This window comes from Electrophorus electricus, chromosome 25, assembly GCF_013358815.1.
Source record: "Electrophorus electricus isolate fEleEle1 chromosome 25, fEleEle1.pri, whole genome shotgun sequence".
NCBI classification, from domain to species: Eukaryota; Metazoa; Chordata; class Actinopteri; order Gymnotiformes; family Gymnotidae; genus Electrophorus; species Electrophorus electricus.
The window spans coordinates 7461466-7487054 of NC_049559.1; the positions used below are offsets into that span (position 1 = coordinate 7461466).

At 41.3% G+C, this 25589-nt stretch overlaps 4 protein-coding genes across 8 annotated transcripts; all 4 read left to right on the top strand.

Moving 5' to 3' along the window:
* Positions 1-654: 654 nt before the first annotated feature.
* upf3a (UPF3A regulator of nonsense mediated mRNA decay) lies at positions 655-5519 on the top strand. 2 transcript variants are annotated; one of them, XM_027032783.2, is made up of 11 exons: positions 655-885; positions 1382-1488; positions 1584-1690; positions 1794-1892; positions 1985-2095; positions 2313-2368; positions 2472-2630; positions 2718-2851; positions 2979-3258; positions 3723-3800; positions 4274-5519. In XM_027032783.2, the coding sequence occupies exons 1-11, from the start codon at positions 745-747 to the stop codon at positions 4436-4438; spliced, it is 1437 nt and encodes a 478-aa protein (XP_026888584.1). In that variant the 5' UTR covers positions 655-744; the 3' UTR covers positions 4439-5519. The 2 variants fall into 2 exon arrangements, with proteins under 2 accessions (XP_026888584.1, XP_026888593.1); XM_027032792.2 differs by lacking the exon at positions 3723-3800.
* A 2821-nt stretch (positions 5520-8340) lies between these two features.
* Positions 8341-11508, top strand: p2ry8 (P2Y receptor family member 8). Of its 3 annotated transcripts, none has more exons than XM_026995649.2 (2): positions 8341-8532; positions 9657-11508. In XM_026995649.2, exon 2 carries the CDS (start codon positions 9670-9672, stop codon positions 10732-10734), a length of 1065 nt encoding a protein of 354 aa, XP_026851450.1. In that variant the 5' UTR covers positions 8341-8532; positions 9657-9669; the 3' UTR covers positions 10735-11508. The 3 variants fall into 3 exon arrangements, with proteins under 3 accessions (XP_026851450.1, XP_026851441.1, XP_026851460.1); XM_026995640.2 differs by having other exon boundaries at positions 8341-8437; XM_026995659.2 differs by having other exon boundaries at positions 8410-8420.
* Positions 11509-14820: 3312 nt separating this feature from the next.
* Positions 14821-20486, top strand: asmtl (acetylserotonin O-methyltransferase-like). 2 transcript variants are annotated; one of them, XM_026996221.2, is made up of 14 exons: positions 14821-14898; positions 15368-15475; positions 15584-15715; positions 15834-15881; positions 15970-16034; positions 16163-16227; positions 16300-16408; positions 16993-17347; positions 17485-17659; positions 17879-18063; positions 18163-18295; positions 18576-18716; positions 19026-19148; positions 20191-20486. In XM_026996221.2, exons 2-14 carry the CDS (start codon positions 15383-15385, stop codon positions 20403-20405), a joined length of 1839 nt encoding a protein of 612 aa, XP_026852022.2. In that variant the 5' UTR covers positions 14821-14898; positions 15368-15382; the 3' UTR covers positions 20406-20486. The 2 variants fall into 2 exon arrangements, with proteins under 2 accessions (XP_026852022.2, XP_026852030.2); XM_026996229.2 differs by having other exon boundaries at positions 16312-16408.
* A 145-nt stretch (positions 20487-20631) lies between these two features.
* slc25a6 (solute carrier family 25 member 6) lies at positions 20632-23893 on the top strand. Its single transcript, XM_026996252.2, has 4 exons — positions 20632-20852; positions 21693-22179; positions 22329-22469; positions 22634-23893. Exons 1-4 carry the CDS (start codon positions 20742-20744, stop codon positions 22789-22791), a joined length of 897 nt encoding a protein of 298 aa, XP_026852053.1. The 5' UTR covers positions 20632-20741; the 3' UTR covers positions 22792-23893.
* The last annotated feature ends 1696 nt before the right edge of the window (positions 23894-25589 follow it).

Below are 25589 nucleotides of genomic sequence, written 5' to 3' on the forward strand. Positions count from 1 at the left end.
ATCTTGATACCTGCTCCACATTTCTTCCGAGTTCGAAAAGCTCTGTGTCTACACCGGAGCGGCCTTCGCCAAGATTGTGTGTGGAGACCAGTAGTGGGAAACAAACCTTTCTTAGCGGTGAGAGATTCCCCCCCCCCCCCCTTATCTTCGAAAAACCTTGTAGTCTACAATAGTCTGGATTCTAAAGTTTTTCTCATAACCTTATTGCAGTCCCGAGCCACGACAGCTACGGGCGCTCCTTGAGCCAGCCCAACAGCCAGGACGCATGGAGCTCAGCGAGCATGGGCAGTCCGTTCTACCCACCCCGCGCTAGAATTCACCCGTGTTGTGGTAGCGACACTAGCGACTACGAAGACAGTGAAGCTCCTGCGGGGAAACGGTGACCATTTCCCCGCACAGGTCTCCCTCACATCGTCGCTCCGGTCTGCAGTGCTACCTGACTGGGAGACTTTTCTGCTTTCATTGACCTGGTCTCAATATACATCGGACAGGCAACATAACGTTTTATTTTTTCTCCCTATAAGACTGATCTTTATATCTGGACAATTTAATTATTGTTTATAGTATATTTACAAAATATACCGTATACAAAACCGTATACATTTATTAAAACAAGCAATCGAATTTTTTTTTTTTTTTTTAAAGGAACGATCTCACAACCGTTTCCATCTCAAACCTCGCGGTATTTGCGAGCGAATTCTCGCGAGCGGGTGGATTCCGAGGGCGAAGAGGAGAAATGGAGATATGAGGGCTGAAAAAGAACAGATGACAGGAAGCAGGGAGAGAGGCATCGTCGAGATCCAGTTCAGGGACACCCAACGAGAGCACGACGGCGTCACAGCCAACTCCAAGCACAAAGAAGAGAAAAAAGAAATCTTCACTAAGGTATGTGTCGCGTTTACATTCGTGCACACGACCCAGACTGGACTGTGATGGAGGAATGTATGGATTCAGCACCATGGACAGCGAATGCGGAGATCCGCATGTCCGGTGGGACGTCTCTGTACCGACCGCCAAACGTAAACAGTTTGAAACTTACATTTGCGTCCGATTCATACGTTCACGTTGCATTTAGTGTGTTTTTAAACATTGCCAGTTTATGCTAGTTGCTGGGGAGCCATACAGTTCAGCGATTAAGTGTGTAATATGCTCGATTGTAGATCTGGTCACGTAGGCTAACACGTTCAACTAAGAGTAAAGCAATACGCGCTTTTAGCATATGTCTGCGATGTGTAGGTGTGTGTGTGTGTGTGTGTGTGTATATATATATATATATATATATATATATATATATATATATATATATATAATGTAGTCTTGCACAAGACGTGTACTCCTGTGCTATTACACGTTTTTACAATCAATTAGCTTCTTGATCCAGGTTGTCATTCGCCGGCTGCCACCCAGTTTATCAAAAGACCAGCTGGAGGAGCTTCTCAGTCCATTACCTTCTTTCGACTATTTTGAGTTCTTTCCTGCAGATCAAAGGTACTTGTTAAATTAATTCAACTTTATTTTCTGTATTAATGTCAGAATATAACCTATAACTAATCTTTTTATTCATAAATTATTATTTCCCATAGCCTATATCCACATCTTTTCTCCAGAGCATACATCAACTTCAAAAACCCAGAGGATATAATTCTCTTCAGAGATCGTTTTGATGGCTATGTTTTCATTGACAGTAAAGGTAGTCTTAACATCTCAGCAGACCCCACACACTTTCACTACCTTCTTTTCACACTGGGCCTAACCGATATTAGGATTATTCTCATCATCTGTTTGTCATTTAGGCCAAGAGTATCCAGCCATCGTAGAATTTGCCCCTTTTCAAAAGGTTTCCAAGAAAAAACTCAAGAAAAAAGATGCCAAAGCAGGAAGCATTGAAGAAGGTATTTGTGAGTATTTAGTGATTATTGAAAAAGCATGTATGCAGCTGCACAGTAATTCATTTTATTACTTGCAATGTCATTTTCACTGCCAGACCCAGAATACAAACGTTTTCTGGAGAACTATTCATGTGATGAGGAGAAGTCAATGGCCAATCCAGAAACGCTCCTCGGAGAGATTGAGGCTAAAACAAGGGAGCTCATAGGTACATGAATCCTTCTGCTTTAGCACCACACCCATCAAAACAGGTCCCATCTGCCCCCTGGCCATTAGTGTTTACCAGAGTGCAAGCTAAAATGCATTTCCCATCTATATATAGTGGTAGGTAGCTCTCTAAAAATCTCTGATGTAAAACTATTTCTTTTGGATCACTAAAATAAATCTGCCTTTTAATACGTAGCCATTTTTTTCATTTACTTCAGCTAAAAGGACAACCCCACTGCTGGAATACATTAAGAACAAGAAGTTGGAGAAGCAGGTTGGGATGCCCAAAACTAGAGCTTCTTTATCGCATAAATGTGACATGAGAGGTCAAATTTCTTATGCTGGACCCTTTTTTTTCCTTCTTTGTTTACCCACAGAGAATTCGGGAGGAGAAGCGAGAGGAGAGGAGGCGGAGGGAGCTGGAGAAGAAGCGACAGAGGGAGGAGGAGAAGCGGAAGCGCAGGGAAGAGGAGAGGAGAAAACGTAAGGAGGCAGAGAAGCAAAAGAAACTCTCTGAAAAGGAGATCAAAATCAAGGTGCACACCACTTCCTGATTCAGACTCTTTTTTTTAAGGTGTTTCTTGACAGTTTATTTATAATTGCAAACCATGATGTTGCTCCAGTTGTTAAAGAAATGTGACAGAGATGACGAGGTGGAGTCTGACCGAGTGAAAGATAAAGGAGACAGTGGAGAGCAAGAGAGGACCAAATGGGAGAAACCTGCAAGCCACACGAAGTCAAAGGAACCAAAGGACAAGTAAGACATTTTGTAAACCTGCCTGCTTTTAGAGCTTTGTAAAGTGCTGTTTATCCAAATAACCCCACTGGTAGTGCCAAGAAAGTAGAGCGAGCTTCTCTGTCATTGTGGCTGTGCTGTGCTGCAGGGCTCCACTAGAGAGCGACAGGGAGCAGAGGGATGGCCATGGGCGCCGGCAGAGGGACAAGGAGCAGCGTGGCCGGGAAGACGAGCACAAGCGGCAGCGGCACCACTACGACTTCGACAAGTTTTCGCGCCGCAAGGATGAGACCAAGTGGGGCAAGGGCTTCTGCCAGGACAGGGCCAAGAAGGAGAGCCATGGCCACGGCTATTCTTACTGCCCAGAGATGGGGGATAAGTCTGGCAAGGAGGACTTGGGGAGCAGGAAGGAGCGCATCCGGAACAAGGTGAGCGGGAGCCGGTCGAGCGGCAGCCACGCCACATGTTGCACTGCAGTCGTCTAGGTCTTCATAAGTGTCAGTGTGCATCTAGCACACTCAGCCATGAGGGCCATGCACTTTAATATAAAAGCTCCAGTAGGCTGTTCGGTCATTGAGGACAACACAAGCACATGTCATGGCATCGTGACCATAAGCGGTAACATTCGTCTTTCTGTTTGTCTGGCACAGGTGGTGTTACATCCACTGCTACAGTTCCCATTCAGGCTGTTCCCTGTGGCTGTTGTATTCACATATTGTTATGGCTGTGTGGGTGTGCAATACAAATCCTCCTCCCTCCTAGGGCTTGTATTGCAGTCCCGTGCTTGTGCCGTGAGCTGTACAGTGCTGATGTGTTGTTGAGGCAGTTAGCTGTGAATTTGGCTGTTGGCAATCTTGGGCTGATTATTGATGGAAGGAAACGTGTCTCTCAGTCTGTGTTAGTGCATCAGGAGAAAAGGACCTCCCAGTCTGAGGGGCCAGACCAGATAGGAGGGGCTCTGCCAGCCAAGGTACAGCTAGCCTTCGAGCCTTTCTACCCAAGGGGAGGGGATACCACACTGTGGTACGCTGGGAGGCCCCACACCTTACCACGCAAGGCCTCGTTGTTGACAGCAAAAAAGGGACATGCCACATACTTTACTTACAAAGTCATTTTAATTTTTAAGTAATTGGGAATCAGTCATTTTTTGGAACCAAAATCCAAACTAAAAATCCTGACCACAAGTGACTGCTAAGTGCATTTTTAACTGAGATGGAGTCAAACTATAGCTCTATATTTGAATATAGTTCAGAGCTTTGCTGTCAAAAACCTGTTGCGTGCTGCTCTAAATTTTGAATACAGGGGAAGGACAGTGCTCAGAGCCAGAGTCGTTCTCTTTAGCTCTGCTAATAAACAAGGCTTTGGGAAGGGCTCACTGTGGCCACTTTGAAGGAATGTGAGCAACATGCTCGTCTCTTGTGTCTCACTCTTGTCTCGGGACAGGACCGGCCAGCCATGCAGCTGTACCAGCCGGGCAGCCGCAGCCGTAAGCACGTGGGCTGTGGGAGCAAAGCCTTTGATTTGGGAGCCCTCTCTCCGGAGTCAGGCACTGAGGCCTGCTACGATCTGGCTGTCGGGACGGGCTCAGAGAAGAGTGCGGATGAGTGACAGGAAGATTCATTCAACTCGGCGCAGGGGGAGGAGAAGAAAGGCTGGAGAGTCAGCCACATTAGTCTGTTCCCTACGTGGGTGTAGTACACCGAGACCTGCCCGCCCCCTGCCACCATTTTCATGCACTACGTCACCAGTATGTACAGACCCACAAATCAATTTGTCAGTATTTAGAGCGGCTACTGTATGCTTGATTTTAATGTCTAAGATCACTGCCTATTTGGATTAACTTTTTTTTTCACACGACACACCACAGGAACTCGGCACACTTTATCTGTTGACAACTTGTCTGAGATCAAATGCCTCATCATGTACAAAGGACAGATTTCTATGACTTTTGCAGTGAAATAAACGGATTCCAGCAGACTAGTTTACAGACAGTCTATAGATTTTGCTGTAAAGTTCATAAATAAATGTTGTGAAATTTGTATTTTTACATCTATATGTTTACATCTGTTCCCCAGCTTCAGCACAGGTCCATAGAAACATCTGTTATGACCTTTATGGTTGTGAGAGAATGCATGCACATTGCTTCTTTAAGTCTGGCTGTAACAGCACTGACTTCACTTCATAATTCTGCATTTATTCCAAATATGAATGGTAAAACCATGCCTTGGGTGATAAATATCCTGTGTGTGTGTGTGTGAGTGTGTGGGTGTGTGTTTATCTGATATCATGGCTTTTAATGTGCTTTCAGCACTTCTATGTAGCTAATTTTCTCTACTTGCGAGCCAAGAAGAACAAATTTTGCATTTCGTTAAAGCTATGGAACATAATCAGCTTCTATTTTACTTGTGTAAAACTTTACTTGATCACTTGTGTAGGGTAAGATATAACTTGGACAATGTTGTATACTAAATGGCATCTACTGTTTTTTACTTTGGAACATTTAGACAATTGATAGCTGTCATGTCAAATGCCTTAGAAATATTCTGGACTTGACAGTTCAGTTCACCACTGTAAAAAAAATATGAATTACAGGATTGTTTTGCTCTTATTTGGAAGACCAAGAAGACTCTTTTACATGAGATCCTGCATTTTTAATTTCTCAACAATAAAGATGATATATAGCACACTATGCATTTTTGTGAATCTCTTTGTTTTAAAAGATCATTACATGATTACTAATTATAGATCAGCAAACTTTGATCACAACAGATAAGACTGGCGTTACAGTTGGACAGGCGTCTCAAGCTGTAGTCAGTACCAATGTTTGCTATGTGAACTGGGAATCCAGTAAGCCATGATTAAAGGTTTGTACCCTTTGCTCTTGTCTGGGACGACCACTTACCACTGTGTAAGGAAGTGTGTAAGGATTGGGCTGGGGTTGGATTTTGGAACATCCACCTGCAAACACAGCTGCCATGGTAGTTCTTGGGGATATCAGGTCTGGTCCAGTAACCTCTAATGTATCTGGGGAATTGGACAGCCAATGCTACAATTTTTAAAACAACAAATTCTGAGATAGAGGATGAATTAGCTAACCTTTCTACCTACCTGACACAAAATGCATGCTGCATACACAGATGTGGATATTATCAGCATCCCATACATTTCCTATGGCTAGGTAGCTAGCTTAGCTACCTAACAGTTTGACTCCTCTCTGTTGGTAGTTTTAAGCCAAGACGTTTCATGGCTCTGTTTTGCATAATGAAGTCATATTAAATCAAATCAGGGGTTTTGAATCTTATTTATTTTTTTGTTTCGCCTTACTCGACAAACTAATAATGACAGCTATGTGTGCAATGTAAATCACTGGAATACGAGCTAGTGGTTTTCTCGCAGTTATGTGCGTGCTGTACACTGGAAGCCTCTCCATCTGCCCCCCAGCCTCCACTCTTGGGGAAAAGTCATGTCTCACTGAGGTGAGATGGCATACAAAAGCTGCATTAAGCTACTTTGACTAACATCGATCTCATCATCACATCCTGTTCGCGACTGAGTTCAGTTGGTACTGAGTCAATTCTTGACTAAGTAGCAGATCACAGTGAAGGAGGAGGCAGGACATAAATGAACATCGTTAACAGCTTTCGCACACCTTCACACTCGCTTGGCACATTCTGAGCAGTATAAGGCTCACCTAGTGGTTGACAACGCAAACTGGACTCACACTGGGTTGTGATATGATATGAACGTATGCTCTTAAGACTCTAATATCTTGCAGCAGTCTTATGAATCTCGGGAATAAAGGGATGTTTATCATTACTCTTTCACACGTATTTAACAAGTTTTTTTTGTTTATGACGGTGATTAAAAGACATTAGATCTCGAAAACAATAAGTCTGATAGCCAATAATGGCACCCCCCCCCCCCTTTTTTTTTTTTTTTGCCAAACGCATGAAATAAAAAGAGTGCTGTACAGGAAAATGTTAACTGCCAAAAACATTATCAAAATCTCACAATTCTTTCATTATTTGAAGCCATTGAAATTACGTACCCTCATAGGCCTTACATAATTACTTTCGACTGCATATGTGAACAAATAAACACATGACTTCTTAAATGATCAATCAACAATAAAAGAAACAAAATAACAATACCTAGGCAGTCTTATAGAATTGTTCAGGTGCACATATGTCATATACTGATGTTTAGTGTTTTGATGTGTCTGAGGGGGATCTATCCCTCTACTTTTTTGGTGCATGCAATGTGGATACTATAACTTTGTATGGATTGCATTGTGCTTTGTGGTTAATAGAAGGGGTGTCTGATCGACTCTGCAAAAAAGCCAGTCTGGCTGCAAGTTTGTGTTCCAACAAAGCTACTGGAGACTTGATAGTGAAGACCAACTCATCAACTGTCTGAGGACAGAATTGATTAAGCAACAAAAACCTTTAGCGACTGCCCAAAGTTATTTGAGGAATGCTCAGTCAGTGCACGTGGTCTTTAAATATTGGGTTTAAAGCCTAAAGAGTGGCCTAGAAGACCAGTGTAAAAATAATATGTGGCAGAGAAAGAATATTTGCAAAAAGAAAATGCTAATATAGTTGGTTGCAGAAGGCATGGGAAACAATTCCTTTTACTATTACATCAATGAAATATGAAGTCGTTATTGATGCTAGACATAGTACTCTTAGTTCTCCATTTCCAATGTTTCATTGGATATGCATAAATGATCATACAGGAAACAACATTAAGCAATTCTTTTTGACTGCCAACTTTATTCTACAGCCCTCCTTGCAAAACCACCGAACCACTCTTTGGGTTTGAAATGTCAGAGTGGGTGCACGCAGACTGGTAGACATGTACTACCACCAAGAGTGCTGTTGACGAGATGAAGATAAGTGAAGTTATACTGTGAAAAATGTCTTTCAAGTGTTTCAAATGTCTTTCAAGAATTGTTACAGCAAAATCAAAATTTAAAAAAGCCAAACAAATCTCTTAAATATCTTGTGTATGTTTGTGGGGTACTCTCTATTTTTTTTGGTGGCATGAGGTAGGGCGTGTGTACATGTAATGGTTATTGTGGCAGTTTCCTTTACCACATCCTCCCTTTTCATACACCTTTTAAACAACCTTTACTTATATGTTACAACAATCACACACACCTGTAAACAATTAAACAGACAAACAAATGAAGGAATGCAGACAAAATGCGAAAAACTGGACATTTAAAAAAAAATGGCCAAGCATGAGATACTATGTAGGCCTGCTTTGCGATTCATCATGGTAATCGTTACCTGCATCCAGTGTGTCAATAAATTTAACAAATTTAACAATAAACAAAAGTGCTTGAGTCTAAAATGCCTAATGAATCTTTTCAAATCTTTAGTCAGAAGTTCAGTTTGACTGCTGTTGATCTGAAGTGTGTGTTTGAGAAGTCTGAGATGACGCATTTCCTCTCCTTCGAGGTCTTAACAGTTTGTTTCCTGAGTGATACAGCTCGTTAACTGCTTGTCACAAACAGACACACAGACACGTGGGAATCTGCATGTACTCTTTGAAGAATATACACTGGGTCCCACATCTCAATCACAAAGTAGGAGGCACCTTATGGTATTTATCTCTTTATTTTATTTTTTATTTTTTTTTTTCATTGACTTCGTTGTGGATTTTGGCTTGATCCTTTATACTGGGGCGAGGATTAACTGGTAAATTGCCGTAATCTGATATGTCATAAATTATTATTATGAAACACAAAAACAGCACCTTGCAGAAAAATCCTTTAGCTATTCCATTGGTCTTAGTGATTTAGCTGTCTTACAGTATTGTCACTTTCAACTATTTTTCTTTGCCAAATTTCCAGAGAAGAGTACAACTATTCTACTCATCCATGACATGAAATGTGAAACACAAAATAACATAGGGTGATTAAATCATATTTCTATGTAAACCTTTTTTACTCACTGTATGTGGTGTTCGATAGAATGCCATAAACACCCCATTGCTGCTATGTGACATTGGCTGTTGTAAAAAAAACTATATAAATAAATTTGTAGGACAGACTTACAAGTGATTGTAAGATCATAAATCTCAAGGAGATGTCAGAAAGAATATGAACCTCAGACGGCATACATTAGTTCGAATTAGCAGGCAGTTAACCAGCCTGCTCGAAACCTCAAGCCTTTCCGGGCATAATTCTGTGAAAAAAAAAAAAAATCAGTGCAGGCAGACAGAAAAGACGAAACAAATTACCTTGACTGATAACACAGTAAATATGAGATCATATTGTAAATAAATGTGTCTATCACATATGTTAATTCTGAAAAAAGTCAGAAGAGTAAAAAAAGCACTGATCCTGTTTCAGATAGGCTGAGATTTTTTTTAGCGCATGTAGCTGTTGCAATGTGTGGTTAGGACAACCTTGTAGCAAATATTCATGCAGTGTTTGATTCACACACTTCGCACATCCTGTTCTTACATCCCTCTGCACCATGGCACACGGAAGCCAATTGTACACTTACTGTGTACAATTATTGTGTAAAGTTGCGCAAAAACACAAAGCTTACTTATTAGCACAGCTTGTTCAATGACAAGGAAAATGAAACAAATGCAGTGCTCATTTTAATGAAATTTCTGTTCTTTATGATTTTGCTCAAACTCTTAAATAAAGCCATATTGTATATGTGTATAATAAATGAGCCACACATTTCTAAAGTTAAAAGTGATTCTACTTTCTCTTCTACGGATGTTCTTAACACTTGGTATGTTGTGGATGCAAGTGCGATAAAGCATCAGCTAAGTGTCACCATCTCTTCTCTTAACGTACTTACAGACAGAAGAAACAAATGCCAAACATGCCTGTGAGCAATGTTAGCAGAATGGACAATGACACCCTGGCTATGTTGCAGAACAAGCAAGCCAGTAACTTTGTGAGTTTCATCTACATCGTTGTGACACTGGTTAACCTCTCTGGTAATGGCCTGTCCATGTGGGTGCTACTGTTCCGCACCTTTCCGAAGAGCCCGTCCATCATCTACATGATCAATCTCACCATCACTGATCTTGCAGTGGGCTTAGCGCTCCCCTTCCAGATTGTGTACCAGATGCAAGGCTACAACTGGACCCTGGGCCCGCTGATGTGCAACACACTTACCGTCATCTTCTTCACCAACATGTACTGCTCTATTCTGACAATGACCGCCATTAGCATTGACCGCTACATGGGAATTGTGAAGCCCTTGCGCGTCAAAGGGAGGCGCGAGAATACAAAGTATGCCATCGTCATCTGCGTGCTCATGTGGGCTGTGGTTCTGGGCGTGCTGAGCCCGTTGGAGATGACAGACCTGACGTTTTACGTGCACGAGCTCGGAATTATCACCTGTTTTGATGTGCTGAAGAAGAACATGCTGCCGTCGCTTGTGCACTGGGCTGCCTTCCTGTTTGCCTTGTTCATCATCCTCTTCCTCTGTCCCTTCATTATGACCATGTACTGCTACATCAGGATCATCTGGGCTCTGGTGAAAAGCCCCCAGAGCAAACCGAAGGGCAAAGCTGTGCGCCTGGCCTTCACTGTCCTCTTCGTCTTTGCCGTCTGTTTTTCACCCAACAACATTTTGCTCCTGGCCCACACAGTCACAAAGCTTTACTATGGGAAATCTCTCTACATATACTATAAGATGTCCCTAACCCTTAGCTGTCTCAACAGCTGTCTCGATCCATTTATCTACTACTTTGCCTCAAAGGAGTTCCGCCGAAAGATGAGACAGATGTTGAGACTGCAAACCTTCAGCACAGCAGACTTAACAGATGGCCCCAACGACAGCTTCTTCTCAGGTCGCACTGGTTCAAACGGCAATGGAGAGTATGAGCTTGGACAGAGACGTGTGAGTCAAGGCAATACAAGTTTCTAGTTTACAGACCACATGTTTTCAAACTTGTTTTCTGGTCTATCATGTTCTGTTTTATCCTCTTATTTCTGTCCAGAGGTGTTATGAGGAAGCCAGATGTCTCATGTGACATGCCTCGTGATACTCAAGCTAATTTCTCTTTATTGTAGGCATTATAGCTAAGCTCACATTACAAATATTTATCTTTGTATTTTTGTGGAATGTGAAACATATGAGTATTGATTCTGTGATTCCCTGGGGTCCCTCTGTCCAGACAAAGATTACCTCACAACTTGTCTGAATAGAATAGTTTTTTGTTAATTAAAATTCTACTTAGTTGATAGTATGTTAGATGTGCTAATTCTATAGCTGTACTTATAGGCTATAGAAGTGAACTTGACTGATCATAACATATCTATATGTATTAGTTTATATTGCATTCTAATATTTGTTATAAACAGTGAACAATTGCATTTACAATAGAAATAGTGGTGGCACGAACAGGCGATTATTATTTACCATGGACTGAGTATAACTGATTACGCAAGTGTAATGCAACAAAATATTTAAAACATTTATTTGGCAGCTATTTCAGTTTTGTCACTAAATTCTAAATATAATGTCCGGTAAAATGTCATAACTATTATTTGATAAAAATACACTTTAATGGCTCTCAGGGATTTATTTGGTATTTCTCATCAGATCTTATTTATGATGGTGTTTTTTTGTTTTTTTTTTTGCTATGTTTTGTTTTGTGAAAGCAGTTTATCATGTTATTAAATGTGTGCTTTGAGGAAATATTATGTTGTGTGTCATTATATTACAGCTCATATTAGCAGTTCAGCACCCTGGAAAACCCCACTGACACACTTTTATTTGAAATTCCCCAAAGTTCCCACACCCCAGAAGACAGGAAGAACGATTAGGCTACTTTGGCACCATTTCCAACTACTGAATGCTGTTTGCTTTCTCAGTGTGCCCATCTCCCTAAGAATGCTTTCACAGGTCCTGATTAAATATCTGTTCATATATGCCTTTGGTTCCTCATATTTATATTTACTTCCTTTGTTCATATTTCTTTAACTCAGTGATTTCAGGAATGCTATTCAGAAAGAAACAGGAACTCAGGAACGTTATTAAATGAAACAGGATACATCTGAAAAATATTACACCCACATAGCAAAATTGAAATGAACGACAGCAACAAGTAATCCCTTTCACATTTGAGAGAAACCCATGGCGGGGGTTATCAAACCACCGAGACACTGGCTTTGGTTTTGTCTCTTCTGTTCTGAATAATTTACCTTCTGGTTCATCAACTGAATATATGTAAGCAAGAATATATGGCAAAGTGGAATGGAATAAAAAATAAAAGAGAAATACTATACTGCCCCCCAATGGTTAATATTAAACCTGTTATGAGCTACTGTAGGTTTATTATGTTTTTAAGCATTTAAGGTTAGGCTTTATATTATATAACCAAACTAAATAATGAATGGAGTTCTAAAATCAGACCTTTACCTCAGTGGCTCTTATAAGTAGGGGCTGTAACATTGCATTTGTTGTAAGAGCACTAGTTCCACTGTTCAGGATTAAGTTCCTTACTGTGCATGTTTTTTATGTACTTGCATGTACAATTTCATGGCGTGAGGGAAACCCTTATTACATACACACACAAACAGGTAATTTGAGGTGATTTTGTGAATTAGCACTGAAATTGTTTAAGTTAGGCAGTAAATAGCACAGTAAATAGCACTTTAACAATGATGGCATTGTTAAAATTATAGAATATTCTATGTTAGCCTAAACAGTAGTCTTTCGATTATTATATAATGATCTTAACATCTATAAACAACCTAATTATCTGCTAGGTGGTTGCATTGCATTTAATACAGTAGTATGCTACATGATGTAATTCTGTTCTTACATTTGGCTGCTGCTGCCCACAGTCCATAAGTCATATTTAATACTTCAACTTCCTCATTAAAGATAACTAATATGGGGACTGTGAAATCTGTACTGTATACACACTATAGTTTTTGTCTGCACTACTGTACTACAGAACTGGTAGGTTCTTGAAGCCAGATCACGAAATCTGCTCTCTTGTTATAGTTCTATTTGTTGGTGAGGCATAAAGTTGCTCAATGTAATGGGAAGTAAACAAAGTCAGTGATTTCAGACATATTAAAGGAAATACACACTTTGTAGTGAATAATGCTTCAAGTTAAATGTTTAAGGATAAAAATGTAGCTTACATTCAAGCAATGTGCAAATGCATTATTTATGATTTCAAACACTGTGTGTTCTTTTTAAGGAAATTGCATAATTGCCTTAGATTCATTGCTGAAGATTTGTTTCACAGAGTTGACTTACAGCTTATAAGTTCAGTAGTATGCATGCACAAGTTACATTTCAACACGTGGTAAAGGCTGTAGGCAGATTTGATAGACATTTACATTTATGAAATTTATCTGACACTTTTATCCAAAGCGACTTACAATTATAACTGAGTATAACTGAGTATAACTAATCCATTAACCATCCGTACAAACAGATTCATTTATAAATCACTCACCCGAGTGATTTAAGAGAACTTGTTGCATTCACCGGTTTGTGTATATTTGTAAATTTCTCTTAGAAAGAAATGAAATTTACAAGTGGTCCTGACCTGTCAAACAAGCCATGTACAGCTGTTTCCCAAAGGAAATAAAATGATGGGTGAATTCTATCTTGTTTGGCAATCTATTTCATTAGCTTGAAAAAAAAAGCGTAATAATCATATTATGATTATCTGGTTCGACACTAGTATTTAACTTCACTTTGCTGTTCTCCCGTGGACATTTAAACTGCAACAGTAGCCCTACAGCTGATCAACTAAGAGCTGATGCACTTATATTACATGTGGCCTGTACTTTTCGTTGACTTTATATATACTTACCCTTCACTGAGAGCTTTCTCAATGCTTGCAAGTATAATTTAACTACTGTTATTACTTCCCTCTGATTGACTTTAGTGGTGTCTTCCCAAGTTTCTATCCAGTGTCTGGTTGGGGTTCTAAATGCACAGGCATCTGTGAATGTTTGTAAATGGAGGCTTATTAGGACACAGAGTGCAGCCTTGTGGTACCAAGGAGGCGATCATCCAAGCTGAGGACTGGAGTCCCTTCCCTGGGGATTCATTCTGTGCTTGTAAGTACACATGAATGGACGTTATTCTACTTGATCATGTTTTGTGCTTCTGTGTCTAAATGGGGTGGGTGAGTGCTGCCCTCTGATTACAGGCAGCATGCTGGGAAAACAGTTGAGGCTGCCCCACCCTGTTTAATTGAGCCTACCTGAGACTAGCACTGGATGTGGCTCAGATAAAAGCAGTGTGTTGTCTTCTTTGTGGCTTAAAGCCCTCCCACAAGTCATGTTTTAAATATAGTTTCTTTGAGTTGTAGCCATTTAAATTGTCCTTATTACCCAGCCCGCTGGTGGGGTGATATGTTATTTTATATTTTGTATGAATCGATGGATATTTTTAAATAAAACAACAACAACAACAACAACCCCCCCCACACACACACTTCAGTTGTTTGTGTTCACCTGGTTTCCTTGTCTATCTGGTTCAGGGGGTGCCTTCTTCCTGAAAAGTAGTAGAGCTTGGGCTGATCTAGCCCACCACCTCTGGCCATGACGTACAGAGTGTTCCGCGGAATCTGTCTCAATGGTTTTCATGTCACTGTGTGTTTTAATCAAGATAAACATTCTTCTGCCTTTTTGTGTAGCACTGCACTTACACCTTTTTTTACACCTTTTAGTTTCTAGTTTATTTGTTTGTAATTTGTTCTATTTTTAAAATCAATTATATTTAACTTTCTCTTTGAATTGCCACTATGAACAGTCCTCTACAAATAAATTTGCCTTGCCTATTCGGTCTGTAGTACACCGAGAACAACAATTTGGAAATTTACTTTGACTTGTACTAAAAATATAAAAGATCTGACGTTTTACCTGTACAGCGACGGTCAATACCAACGTTATGAACTGTTAAATGGACGATTGGCCGACTGATGAACCATGTGGGACGTTTCGCACGGCTGTACGTCGCACTTACTCAGTGCGCATGCTCTTACGCACCATTTCGCTGCGGGTGAACTTCGTGGTGGATTCGAGGAAGTAGCTGAAGCGTGCGCTCACTTCCCAGGTAAAACCAAGTATGGGATTTGTATGAAACATTAAAAGAGCAGACTGACGAAGGAATATATGCGTAATGTTATAAAAAGCGTGCCACTTCATGAGCTCCTCGGCAGTGCGATCATCTTGATAACCGCGTAACCACTAACATTCATGTGGAACAAATGCAACCAAATTATAACTGTTACCTACAATTTAAGGAAGCGCTGATATATCGTGCAAAATATGCAGCATGACATGAGTATAGAGTATGGCACACGTCCGAATCGACGTACTCGCACTACCAACCTTGACCAGGACATCTGCGGATCAGATCTAGTTATGAGAGCCCTGCATGCTGCACATTTTGGAGGGTTTTCCAGTCTGACAGGGTTATTACTTTGCTACTTCACCCCCTGTCAATATGTAACAAATTATATTTCAGCTTGCCCCTTTGTTGTTGTTGTTGTTGTTGTTGTTGTTGTTGTTTTCCATTTTAGATTGTCAACAACAACATGGTGTTAATTCCAGTCATATCCAAGCTGAATGGCAAGCGTGTTGTACTGGCTAGTGCATCTCCAAGGCGGCTGGAGATACTCACCAACATAGTAAGTAGTGCAATATGCAGCAATTTCAAAACTAGCACTTTATTTGAGAATAAAGAGCTATTATTAGCTCTGCTGCTGTTTTGACGCCGTTGTTTGCGTGCAATGCAGGGTTTACAGTTTGAAGTAGTGCCTTCATGGTTTAAAGAGACCTTGGACAAAACCTTGTTTAAAGCACCTTATGAATATGCAGTGGAGACGGCAAAGCAAAAGGCTCTGGAGGTGGCTCAGAGAATGCCCTTGGTCAGTCAGCTTCCTAGATTTCCATTGGACGTTTGAAAGACATAAGTAGCTCAGACATTTCACAGCTGTGTGTGTGTGTGTGTGTGTGTGTGTGTGTGTTCACATGTCCTGGGCTCAGAAACACCTTAAAACTCCTGATATTGTGATCGGAGCAGACACTGTTGTGGTATGCAGATACCTTTATTTTGATTTAAAAAGTTGATGAATGATGGTGTGTTTAAAAGTTTGAGTTTGTCTTTGTCTTTCAATTACAGACAGTCGATGGAGTGATTTTGGAAAAGCCCATAGATAAACAAGATGCCTACCAAATGCTATCCAGGTTCTTTTTTTTTTTTTACAAAGCTAACTAAACAAGCTATGTACTGTGTGGGGAAAATCTACTATACACAAGTAACATCCTTTTACACGGTATGTTCTGAATGATTGCCCTGCATAAATGTATTTCAGATTGAGTGGAAAAGAACACAGTGTATTCACAGGAGTGGCCATACTCCTTTGTAATGAAAGAGAAGGTGAGTTGAGCAAAATCAGAACGCTTATATTTATTTTGGAAAGGAAGTAAGCTTGTTTTCTATTTCATTCAGGGGGTGCTACAGAATACAAAGCTGTAGACTTTTATGAGGAGACTAAAGTTAAGTTTGCGGAGCTGTCCGAGGAGATGCTCTGGGAGTACATTAATAGTGGAGAACCCATGTAAGTCTGTTTTTTGTTTTTGTTTTTTGTTTTGTTAGCTTTACTTGCTGGGAGTGTGTCCCAGATTCATGGGAACTTGATAAACACTGATTTTGGACTTTTGAGCTTGTAGACTTTAATACAATTACTTTTGAATATTTGTTTTAACTGAATATCTGAATTAGATCTGATATTTAACAAATATTCTAAAACATTTGTTGGGGGGGCGCACTAACTGCCCTTGTCACCAAGTGTGAGCACATAGATGCCCACGGCTGACTTGGGTTGCATCACTGAGCTTGATGTTTCTAACTAGCTGATTTCCATGGCAGATGCCCTATGTTGCATCCAATGCCAAATAGGAATGTTGGTCATACAATGTAAAAAGTTTACTTTTGTTTAACATGTCAACCTGTTAATGCCACACACTCACAATACACGTATATGAAATGCCTTGGCTGCTAAGAAATTATGCTGATCTACAGTACAGTCTACAGCTGGACTACAGAGACAACTTTTCTTTGCCAGCAATGTACAGGTGTCTAACATTTTTATAGAAGGATAAGAAACCAAATGCCAGTGACAGATTTCTGTGTATTTGTTAGGGACAAGGCTGGTGGTTATGGGATCCAAGCGCTGGGTGGAATGCTTGTGGAATATGTGCATGGGGACTTTCTTAATGTGGTCGGCTTCCCCCTCAACCACTTCTGCAAACAGCTCAGTGCAATTTACATCAAGCCTTCTGAGAGCCCCACTCACAAGATAAAGGGAGAAGACTCGGCAGTGTCTGCTGCGTCCAGGACTTCAGTGACCAGCCCATCCAACTTCAGCAGCTCAGTCTCTGCTGGCCAGATGTCTGTACAGGAGCAGGACATGGTGGGACCATCGTATACCAAAAGCAATAATGAGGGTTTGCCCCACAACATAGTGGATCTTCTGGATGGATTCAAAGCCTCAAAGGTAGATTTGTCATTAAATGAACTCCCATGGGTACAAGTGCATTTGAATCCCAGTGCAGTGCATGAAAAATTGCTGGGACACACGACCGGTGAAATATCATCTTGTGACGAGTAATTCCCAGGATGCTGTCTTGTCAGACCTTGTTCACAGCATGCAGGCTGAAGGTGTTCGATGTTCTGAGAGCCTCAGAAGGCCTCAGAGTGAAGGTGGCTGCTGAGCGCATCGGTGCCTCTGTGACGGGCACAGAGCGCTTGCTGGATGCTGCAGTCTCCTTAGGGCTTCTACACAAGCTCGGTCAGGGGGAGTCCACTGGTAAGAGTGGATTCTAATTCATATTTAAATTGGCGAATCAGGATTCATATATTTCTGATTCTGATGTATTTATTTATCTATTCTCATTTATATGTTTGTTCATAACCTGTATGCACTTTGAGAGAAATATCAATGCTTCCTGATATGTTTACTTCCATGTGGAGATTGTTGCGTTTGTCATTACACTGGGAAAGTAGCATTGTGTCCTGTCTGTCCCAGTGTACAGAAACACTGAGCATGCCAGTCAGTTCCTGGTAACAGACAGCCCTCTGTCCCTACATGGGTATATCCTGCACTGCAATAACGTGGTCTGGCCCCTATTTACTCATCTTGAGAGTGCGGTCAGAGAGGGGACCAATCAGCAAGAGAGGGCCTTTGGGAAGAAGACAGGGTACCTCTTCCAGGTTAAACAGCATGCAATAGTCAGAGTGGCTTAGATTTAATGGGGGTTGTAAAATAAAAAATAACTTAAAGGGTCTTCTCTGTTGTGTTTCTTGGTCTAGGATGGCTATTTTAAAAAGGATGAAGTTGAGATGCAATTCCTGAATGCTATGCACAGCACTGCGAAGGTGACTGGGCGAGCTGTGGCAACAGCATTCGATCTGTCAGGCTTTAAAACAGCCTGCGATGTTGGAGGTAGTGTGCTGTTCATATTGCTGTTCACAGATGATGAAGGACTAAAAAAAAAAATCACTACCACACACACACACACACACACACACACACATATGTGGCTTTAATGCTGCTTTGAATGTATGTGTCAGTGTCAGCAGTGCTGCTGGAGTTTTTACACCTCTGTGTCAGAGTTGTCCACTATACAGTATACTGCTTTATTTACTTCTGCACTCATGCCTTCAGCATAGTGAAATTGCACTGTGGATTTTCAATTGTAATTATGGGTTTTGTCATACCACAGGATGTACTGGGGCCATGGCGTATGAGTTTATCATAGCTCATCCTGGTTTGTCTGTAATAGTTTTCGACTTGCCAACAGTTATTGAAATGAGAAGCCACTTCCTGCCTGGAGAACAAAATGACAGCGTGTCATTTGTTGCAGGTTAGTGGAACTCCAATCTAAGATTGTGCTCATAATTTGAAGTTGGATGAAATATCATGTTATTGCTCTCATGATGGTTTAGAATGATGGTGAGCTGGGCAGTGGTAGCTCAAGGGTTAAGGTAATTGACTTGTCAGAAAATGGCTGGTTCAAGCCCTACCGCTGCCATGTTGCCACTGTTGGGACCCTGAGCAAGGCCCTTAACCCTCAATTGCTAAAGTTGTACTCATGCATAATTGTGAGTTGCTTTGGATAAAAGTGTAATGTTGGAATGCGTTTATGTCTTATTTGTTCTTTTATTGGGAGAAGGTGATTTCTTCAAAGATGACCTTCCCAAAGCAGACCTGTACATTCTTGCACGGATTCTCCATGATTGCTCAGATGAGAAAGTGGATGAGTTGTTGAGTAAACTGTCTAAGGCATGCACTACTGGTAAGAACTGTCTCACCCAATATGTGCTGCATTTTATGTTACACATGATCTACTGAAAAAATGGGTCAGGTGATGTCTGGATATTTTGTGCAATTATATGTAAATGCATATAAAATGTAATTAATACACAGGATAAGATGTCAAATAACCTCTGCCAAATCGTTGGTGTTTCACATGGCGAAATCTATAAGTTTATGCTGTAAACAAAGCATATTTACATGAACAATATATACAATGCAGCCAACCATCTTGCTGGTCAAAACCAGTTATTGGAAGAGCCCACGTATTGCAGGCAGGGATCAGGGGTCTGTTATAGACAGCAAGCTTCATTAGATATGCTTTATAAAGTGTTTACTCCATGGTTGTTGCCATTTAGAAAATCTTTTAAATATATTTTATTATAATTGGGTGATTAAAAACAGGTGCACATGAAAACATTATACTGACTGTCAAACTCCTCGAGTGGTCTTCTGCAAGTCCAGAGAGCGGAGAGTTCATAAGTCCACAGAGTGGAGAGTTCATAGGGCTTGGCAGAGTTGGTGTTATTTGCAGTGGCTGATAATTTGAGGAGGAGAGAGGCTCGCTCTGGAATGGGCTGGTGGTGGACTTTGCGTAAGGGCTGCGTGCCAAGTGCATGTCATTACGGAGCTGGTTGCAGTCCGCTTCTCTGTGAGATCCTCCTGGAAGAGGAGAGGATCAGGTTGAGCAGAGCCCTGCTCCAGGCCCCCAGCGTGACCGCAGAGAAGAGCTGCTGAGTACAGAGGCCTGCTGAAGCACCGTAGCTTCACGCCCGTCCAGGCCCCTCACTCAAAAAACCTGCTGGATGCCATGCTGTTTGTTACTCAGGACCCAGACATGGATAAAATGATGCCATAGTTATTATTAATATCTGTGAGAGGTATTTCTTGATCAAGTCCAATAACCAGCTGCATGTTATTGTTATCCACAAAACCTAGTGTGATGGTTACTTCTCACTGATAACTCTGTGCCCACAGAGGCCACTTATGGTCTATCATCTAACCCCTTTGTTTCTTACTGGCAGGCTGTGCTGTGCTCCTAGCTGAGACTGTGCTGGATGAGGCCAAGACTCGGGCCTCCAGGGCCTACATGCAGTCGCTCAACATGCTGGTGCAGACAGAAGGCAGGGAGAGGAGCTCAGCCCAGTATAAACAGCTGCTGGAGTCCCATGGATTTTCCCGGATGAGAGTGTGTCACACAGGAAACTTTTTAGACGCCATATTGGCCTACAAACAGTAAAGTTTGGCCTACAAACAGTAAATGTTCTTGAGTTGTCTTAATGTTAAAGAATAGAAAAATAAACAATTCTTTGCTGTTTAATGTTTGAAATTCCTTATTCTAAAATTTTGCAAGCTCTTTTTCTAGAACGGGCTTGTCAGATGTTAAAGATTTATTTAAGAAGCCATGAATTATTCACTCTCGCGATAAGAGATGCTGGACCTGCGTATTCACGCGTTTTCTCGGGCACCGGAGCGTGCGCGCAACATCTGCAACCAAGTAACGCATCACCTTCCCCTTGCCACCTGTTTAAACCTGCTTTTCGGGCGCTTTTAGCAGGCCTTTAGATCGGGTGCCATGGCCGATGCCGCGATATCTTTTGCAAAAGACTTTTTAGCCGGTGGAGTTGCAGCTGCCATTTCTAAAACCGCCGTTGCGCCAATCGAAAGAGTGAAACTGCTGCTGCAGGTGAGAACATTTTGAATCTGCATGCTCGTAATGGCAGAATTGACTGTCGTCATGTCTTTTAATACAGCCCTTTAAAACGTCTGATAGTCCTACACCACCAAAAGCTGTCTAGAAAAATCTGTAATAGCATACGAACTGCCATGCATTAAAAACTGCAGCCCGCTTTGAACGTATCCTTGGGACGCCATATTGAAATCATCTGCAGCATCCTTCAACCCACGAGCATCATCTACACTGGCCGCGCGACAATTTAAGAGCAAGCGCAGGATTATCGCATTCATAAATATAAAAAAAAATATATATAGTGCATGTATAAAAAGACATATTCCTGAACTCTGGGCGCTTTAAAACAGCCAAGACGCTGGCAGGTGTGCTGAAAGGCAGCACCAGCTGTATGGATTTTAGAATTTGTACACTGAATGGTAGCTGGCACTTCTACGGGTTTGACTGGCACGAGCGTCTGAGCAGACCCTGCAGTTCGCCACCCTTGTGGTAACACTTAAAAAAAAAAAAAAAAAGCTTCAGATAAAGTGTTACGCTGTGCTGTTGATGGACTGTAATATTTCACAAATGTCCAGGGTATTAAGGACCTGTAGCATATTCTGCAAGTTATTTAGTGTACTGATCTCATGTTTCTGACTTTCAAGTGCATGGTTGACGAATCAGCACAACATTGCACAGCTTATTATTACCCCTGCACTACAGTGTTTGATAATTGTCTCATCAGCATGAAGTGTGTTAAGTCTCTAAGCTGTGCAGTGTTGTGAACTCCGACATTACTGTGAGAGGTGACAAAATTGGGCCCATAGATATAATAACTTGAGCTTTTTCTCCACACAGGTCCAGCATGCTAGCAAGCAAATCAGTGCGGACAAACACTACAAAGGAATTATCGACTGTGTTGTGAGGATCCCGAAAGAGCAAGGCTTCGCCTCCTTCTGGCGTGGCAACCTGGCCAACGTCATTCGCTATTTCCCCACGCAGGCTCTCAACTTCGCCTTTAAGGACAAGTACAAGAAGATATTCTTGGGCGATATAGACAAACATACACAATTTTGGCGTTACTTTGCTGGGAACTTGGCATCAGGGGGCGCTGCAGGAGCCACTTCCCTGTGTTTTGTGTATCCCCTCGACTTCGCACGTACTCGCCTGGCTGCTGATGTCGGCAAAGCTTCCTCATCCCGGGAGTTTACGGGACTCGGGGACTGCCTGACCAAGATCTTCAGGTCTGACGGAGTGCGTGGGCTGTATCAGGGCTTCAACGTGTCTGTGCAGGGCATCATCATCTACAGAGCGGCCTACTTTGGGATCTACGACACAGCCAAAGGTAAATGCAGTTAACCTCCCTAACTGTAACGCCGCAGTAACACCAGTAGCTACAGAAGAGAATAGTGAGCTTTGCTTTCTGGTTAATGGATGTTAACAATCTGACATGCCCATTGCCTCATGTTTGTTCTTGTGTGTGGTGGTGGGCAGGCATGCTTCCTGACCCTAAGAACACCCACATCGTAGTCAGCTGGATGATTGCACAGTCAGTCACGGCAGTGGCTGGCGTGGTCTCTTACCCCTTCGACACGGTGAGGCGTCGCATGATGATGCAGTCTGGACGCAAAGGAGGTACAGTACATACATGCATCCCTTCACACATGCGTGCTCAGAGGTCATAATACAGAACACAGTGAATAGAGCACCACATTCTACGAAAACATTTAAATGACTCGCTCTGCTTCACATGATGAGAGCTTTAATAGAAGCTCAAGGCTTGACTTTTGCCCTTACAGCGGATATTATGTACACTGGGACCCTGGACTGCTGGAAGAAGATAGCACGTGATGAAGGTGGCAAAGCGTTCTTCAAAGGGGCTTGGTCTAATGTTCTCAGAGGCATGGGAGGTGCATTTGTGCTTGTGCTGTATGACGAATTCAAGAAATTTGTTTAATTGCACAAATCAACTTTAATTGCACAAACCAACAATAAAAGAATTGTAGAATAGATGTTATTGCTGAGGTTTGTCAAGCTTTACCCAAATTCTGTTCAATGTATAGATGAGCTCTTGGTTATCTAAAAGTATAGATATTACCATGGATACCTATATAATTTACCCTAGGTAGTATTCTCCCATCTACAGTAAAACAGGTGGGGATGTTTTGGTCTTCTTGTGTGCATACACAACACATCATAACACAAAGCAAATCTATGATCATGTAATACATTTGGACAGTGTTTGCCCATGTTTCTGGCTCTGATGTAGTAGCTGACATATACCAATTGTGTCTATCAATCAGTAAAGTAAAGTCATAATATAAGGGAACTCAAAACAAGTGGGGGCGGGAAATCCATTTTATGCAATAGCATTATGCCTCCTGAAGATGGCGCAATTTAACTTCTTTTTGTTTAGCGTGCGTAGTACGACGCCATATTCCAGGTCGTATTTTCTTCCTCTACAATTTAAGCAAGGTCTCTCATAAAGAGTTTATAATGTATCATTTTCAAAACAAAAATGTGGAGTGGAGTGGACCTCCAGTGCAGCAGAACGAAATACAGGTGGTGTTTTTGCTTCTCTGCATTCTGAAGTTGGATGTACTTGCTCTTTGAGGGCTAGTGTGTTATTGAATAAGAAATGTGTTCAGTATGATGCTTTAATTCCCATCGATTTCTGTGTGTTGGAGGAGAGATTAGACACAGTGAACAACTCCAGCACTGAGACCTCAGATCCAGAGAAATGACCTTCACACTCAGAGACTGTAGCCCCACTTTTCATTATCCTCTTGTGGAGCGCCAGTGACGTATTTTCCTTCTCAAGTAATGAGCGGAGTCATATTTTCATGGTGATTTTCTTGTCACTTTGACTCCTTAGTTATGTCCGGTTGATCCTGATGAAGTAGACCACTTTAGCAGGGAGTATGAGGCCATTGCAGTGAAGTCCGACAAGCGTGTGAAATGTACAGTATTCAGATGGCATGCAACATATTTGCAGAGATGTGGTTATTCTTGACTGAACAGGAGAAATGCGTGTAAACTTAATAAAAGTGAATACCTCAGATGCTTGCAGATGTATTTCTTAACATTAAGTATATGTCCTTTCTTTTCTAATCATCACAAAAAAATAAACACCAGTAAACTAGTACAGTGATATTACCATGTAGTTTACCACCAAAATACAACCCATTGTAATTTATCAGGTACTGCAAATGGATTATGTATTCTTGATATAATAGACTTATTTAGATATATTTATGTGGAACCGATGAACCATGTGAAAGTTGCATGACTTGCATGGTTTCGATTAAAAAGACTTGGAGGGTCTCTGTGTTGATACCAGTAAACAAAATGGGAGACGTTATGAACATTAAATGATGTGCTCCAGTGAGTCAAAGTATTTCCAAGAGTGTTATCAGGCCAGTCTGAAATCCCAGCTGGGCACACTCCATAATGCTCATAATGTCTCCCATTTTGTTGACTAGTATCAACACAGAGACCCTTCAAGTCTTTGTAATGGAAACCACGCAAGTCGTGCAACTTTCACAGAGATCAAAGGCCAATGTAATTTACCAGAATGGCTGTGAAACTGAGCAATCTTCTGTAACGTGAGCTGCCTTGCCTGACTCCTGCCATACTGTACATGTCAGATACATATTAAGTCATTTTCTTCAAATGAAACTCAGAGAAGGGCACGGAATTGCCAGTCTGCAAGTAATTATAACCCTAGTGTTAAGTACTTTGATATTAAAATGACTGGTTTAAAGCCATCAACTGCCCCCAGATAGCAAGAAATCTACAATTACTTCCATATGCTGATACAATGGGAAACTGGATATATGGATAGCATGTGACGTTATCTACTTCCTCTTACAGAAGCCATTTTATTTTCATCGTCTTTATAGCTTATAATAGGGTGGGATTTTTTGTTTGTTTGTTTGTTTGTTTTAAACTGTTCTTTTCTATTTTTTGAGACAATGAATAGGAGTATATGGAACATTCAGAGCCTCAGATCTTGGTTCCTCAAGTAAATGGTTTATTTTTTGCATTTGGAGTCTTGTCGATGAATGCGATGCTAACAGCATACATCATAACCCTTTTCATTTAAATAGCTAAGTAAGTAGAAGGGTGAGTAAAATTACATTTGTTTGTACACTAATAATTGAAGGTGCTGGAAGATTCTTCGGTGGATTCTGAGAGAGTCAGGCAATTGACTGGATTTTTTTGTTCATGCACATGATGGCACAAAAGTGGTCAGCCCTGCAGAAATGATTAGACCTTCAGACTCAAGCACTATGACGCTTTTAAAGGAACAAAAGTAGCTAAACGTCACAGGCCTTTGAATGCTGAACCACGCCCACATCTTAAATAAAAGACTGCTGGCTGCTTCCGTGGTGTGCACACATAATCACAAATCAGTTTCAGAGTGAAAGCGTGCAGCATGTTTAGTTCACTGTTGCTTTGTGTTTAAGCTGAACGTGGGAGATGATTAAACTGCTGGCAGAAACCTTCCCTCTGTTTTTGTGTGCTTACTTTGTTCACCTTGTATCCTTAATAATAACAGACATGACTGACCACATGTGTCCCTGTGCTCAAACACAAATGTCCATTTAATAAGTGTCCATATTTCATTACATTCTGGACCTTTGGTTTGGTGAATGCTTAACTGCATGTTACATTTGATCCACATATTGCTGCATACAGAAGTTAATGCTAAAATCATCATATTTAGGGTGTCTCTTGGACATCTGCTTATCC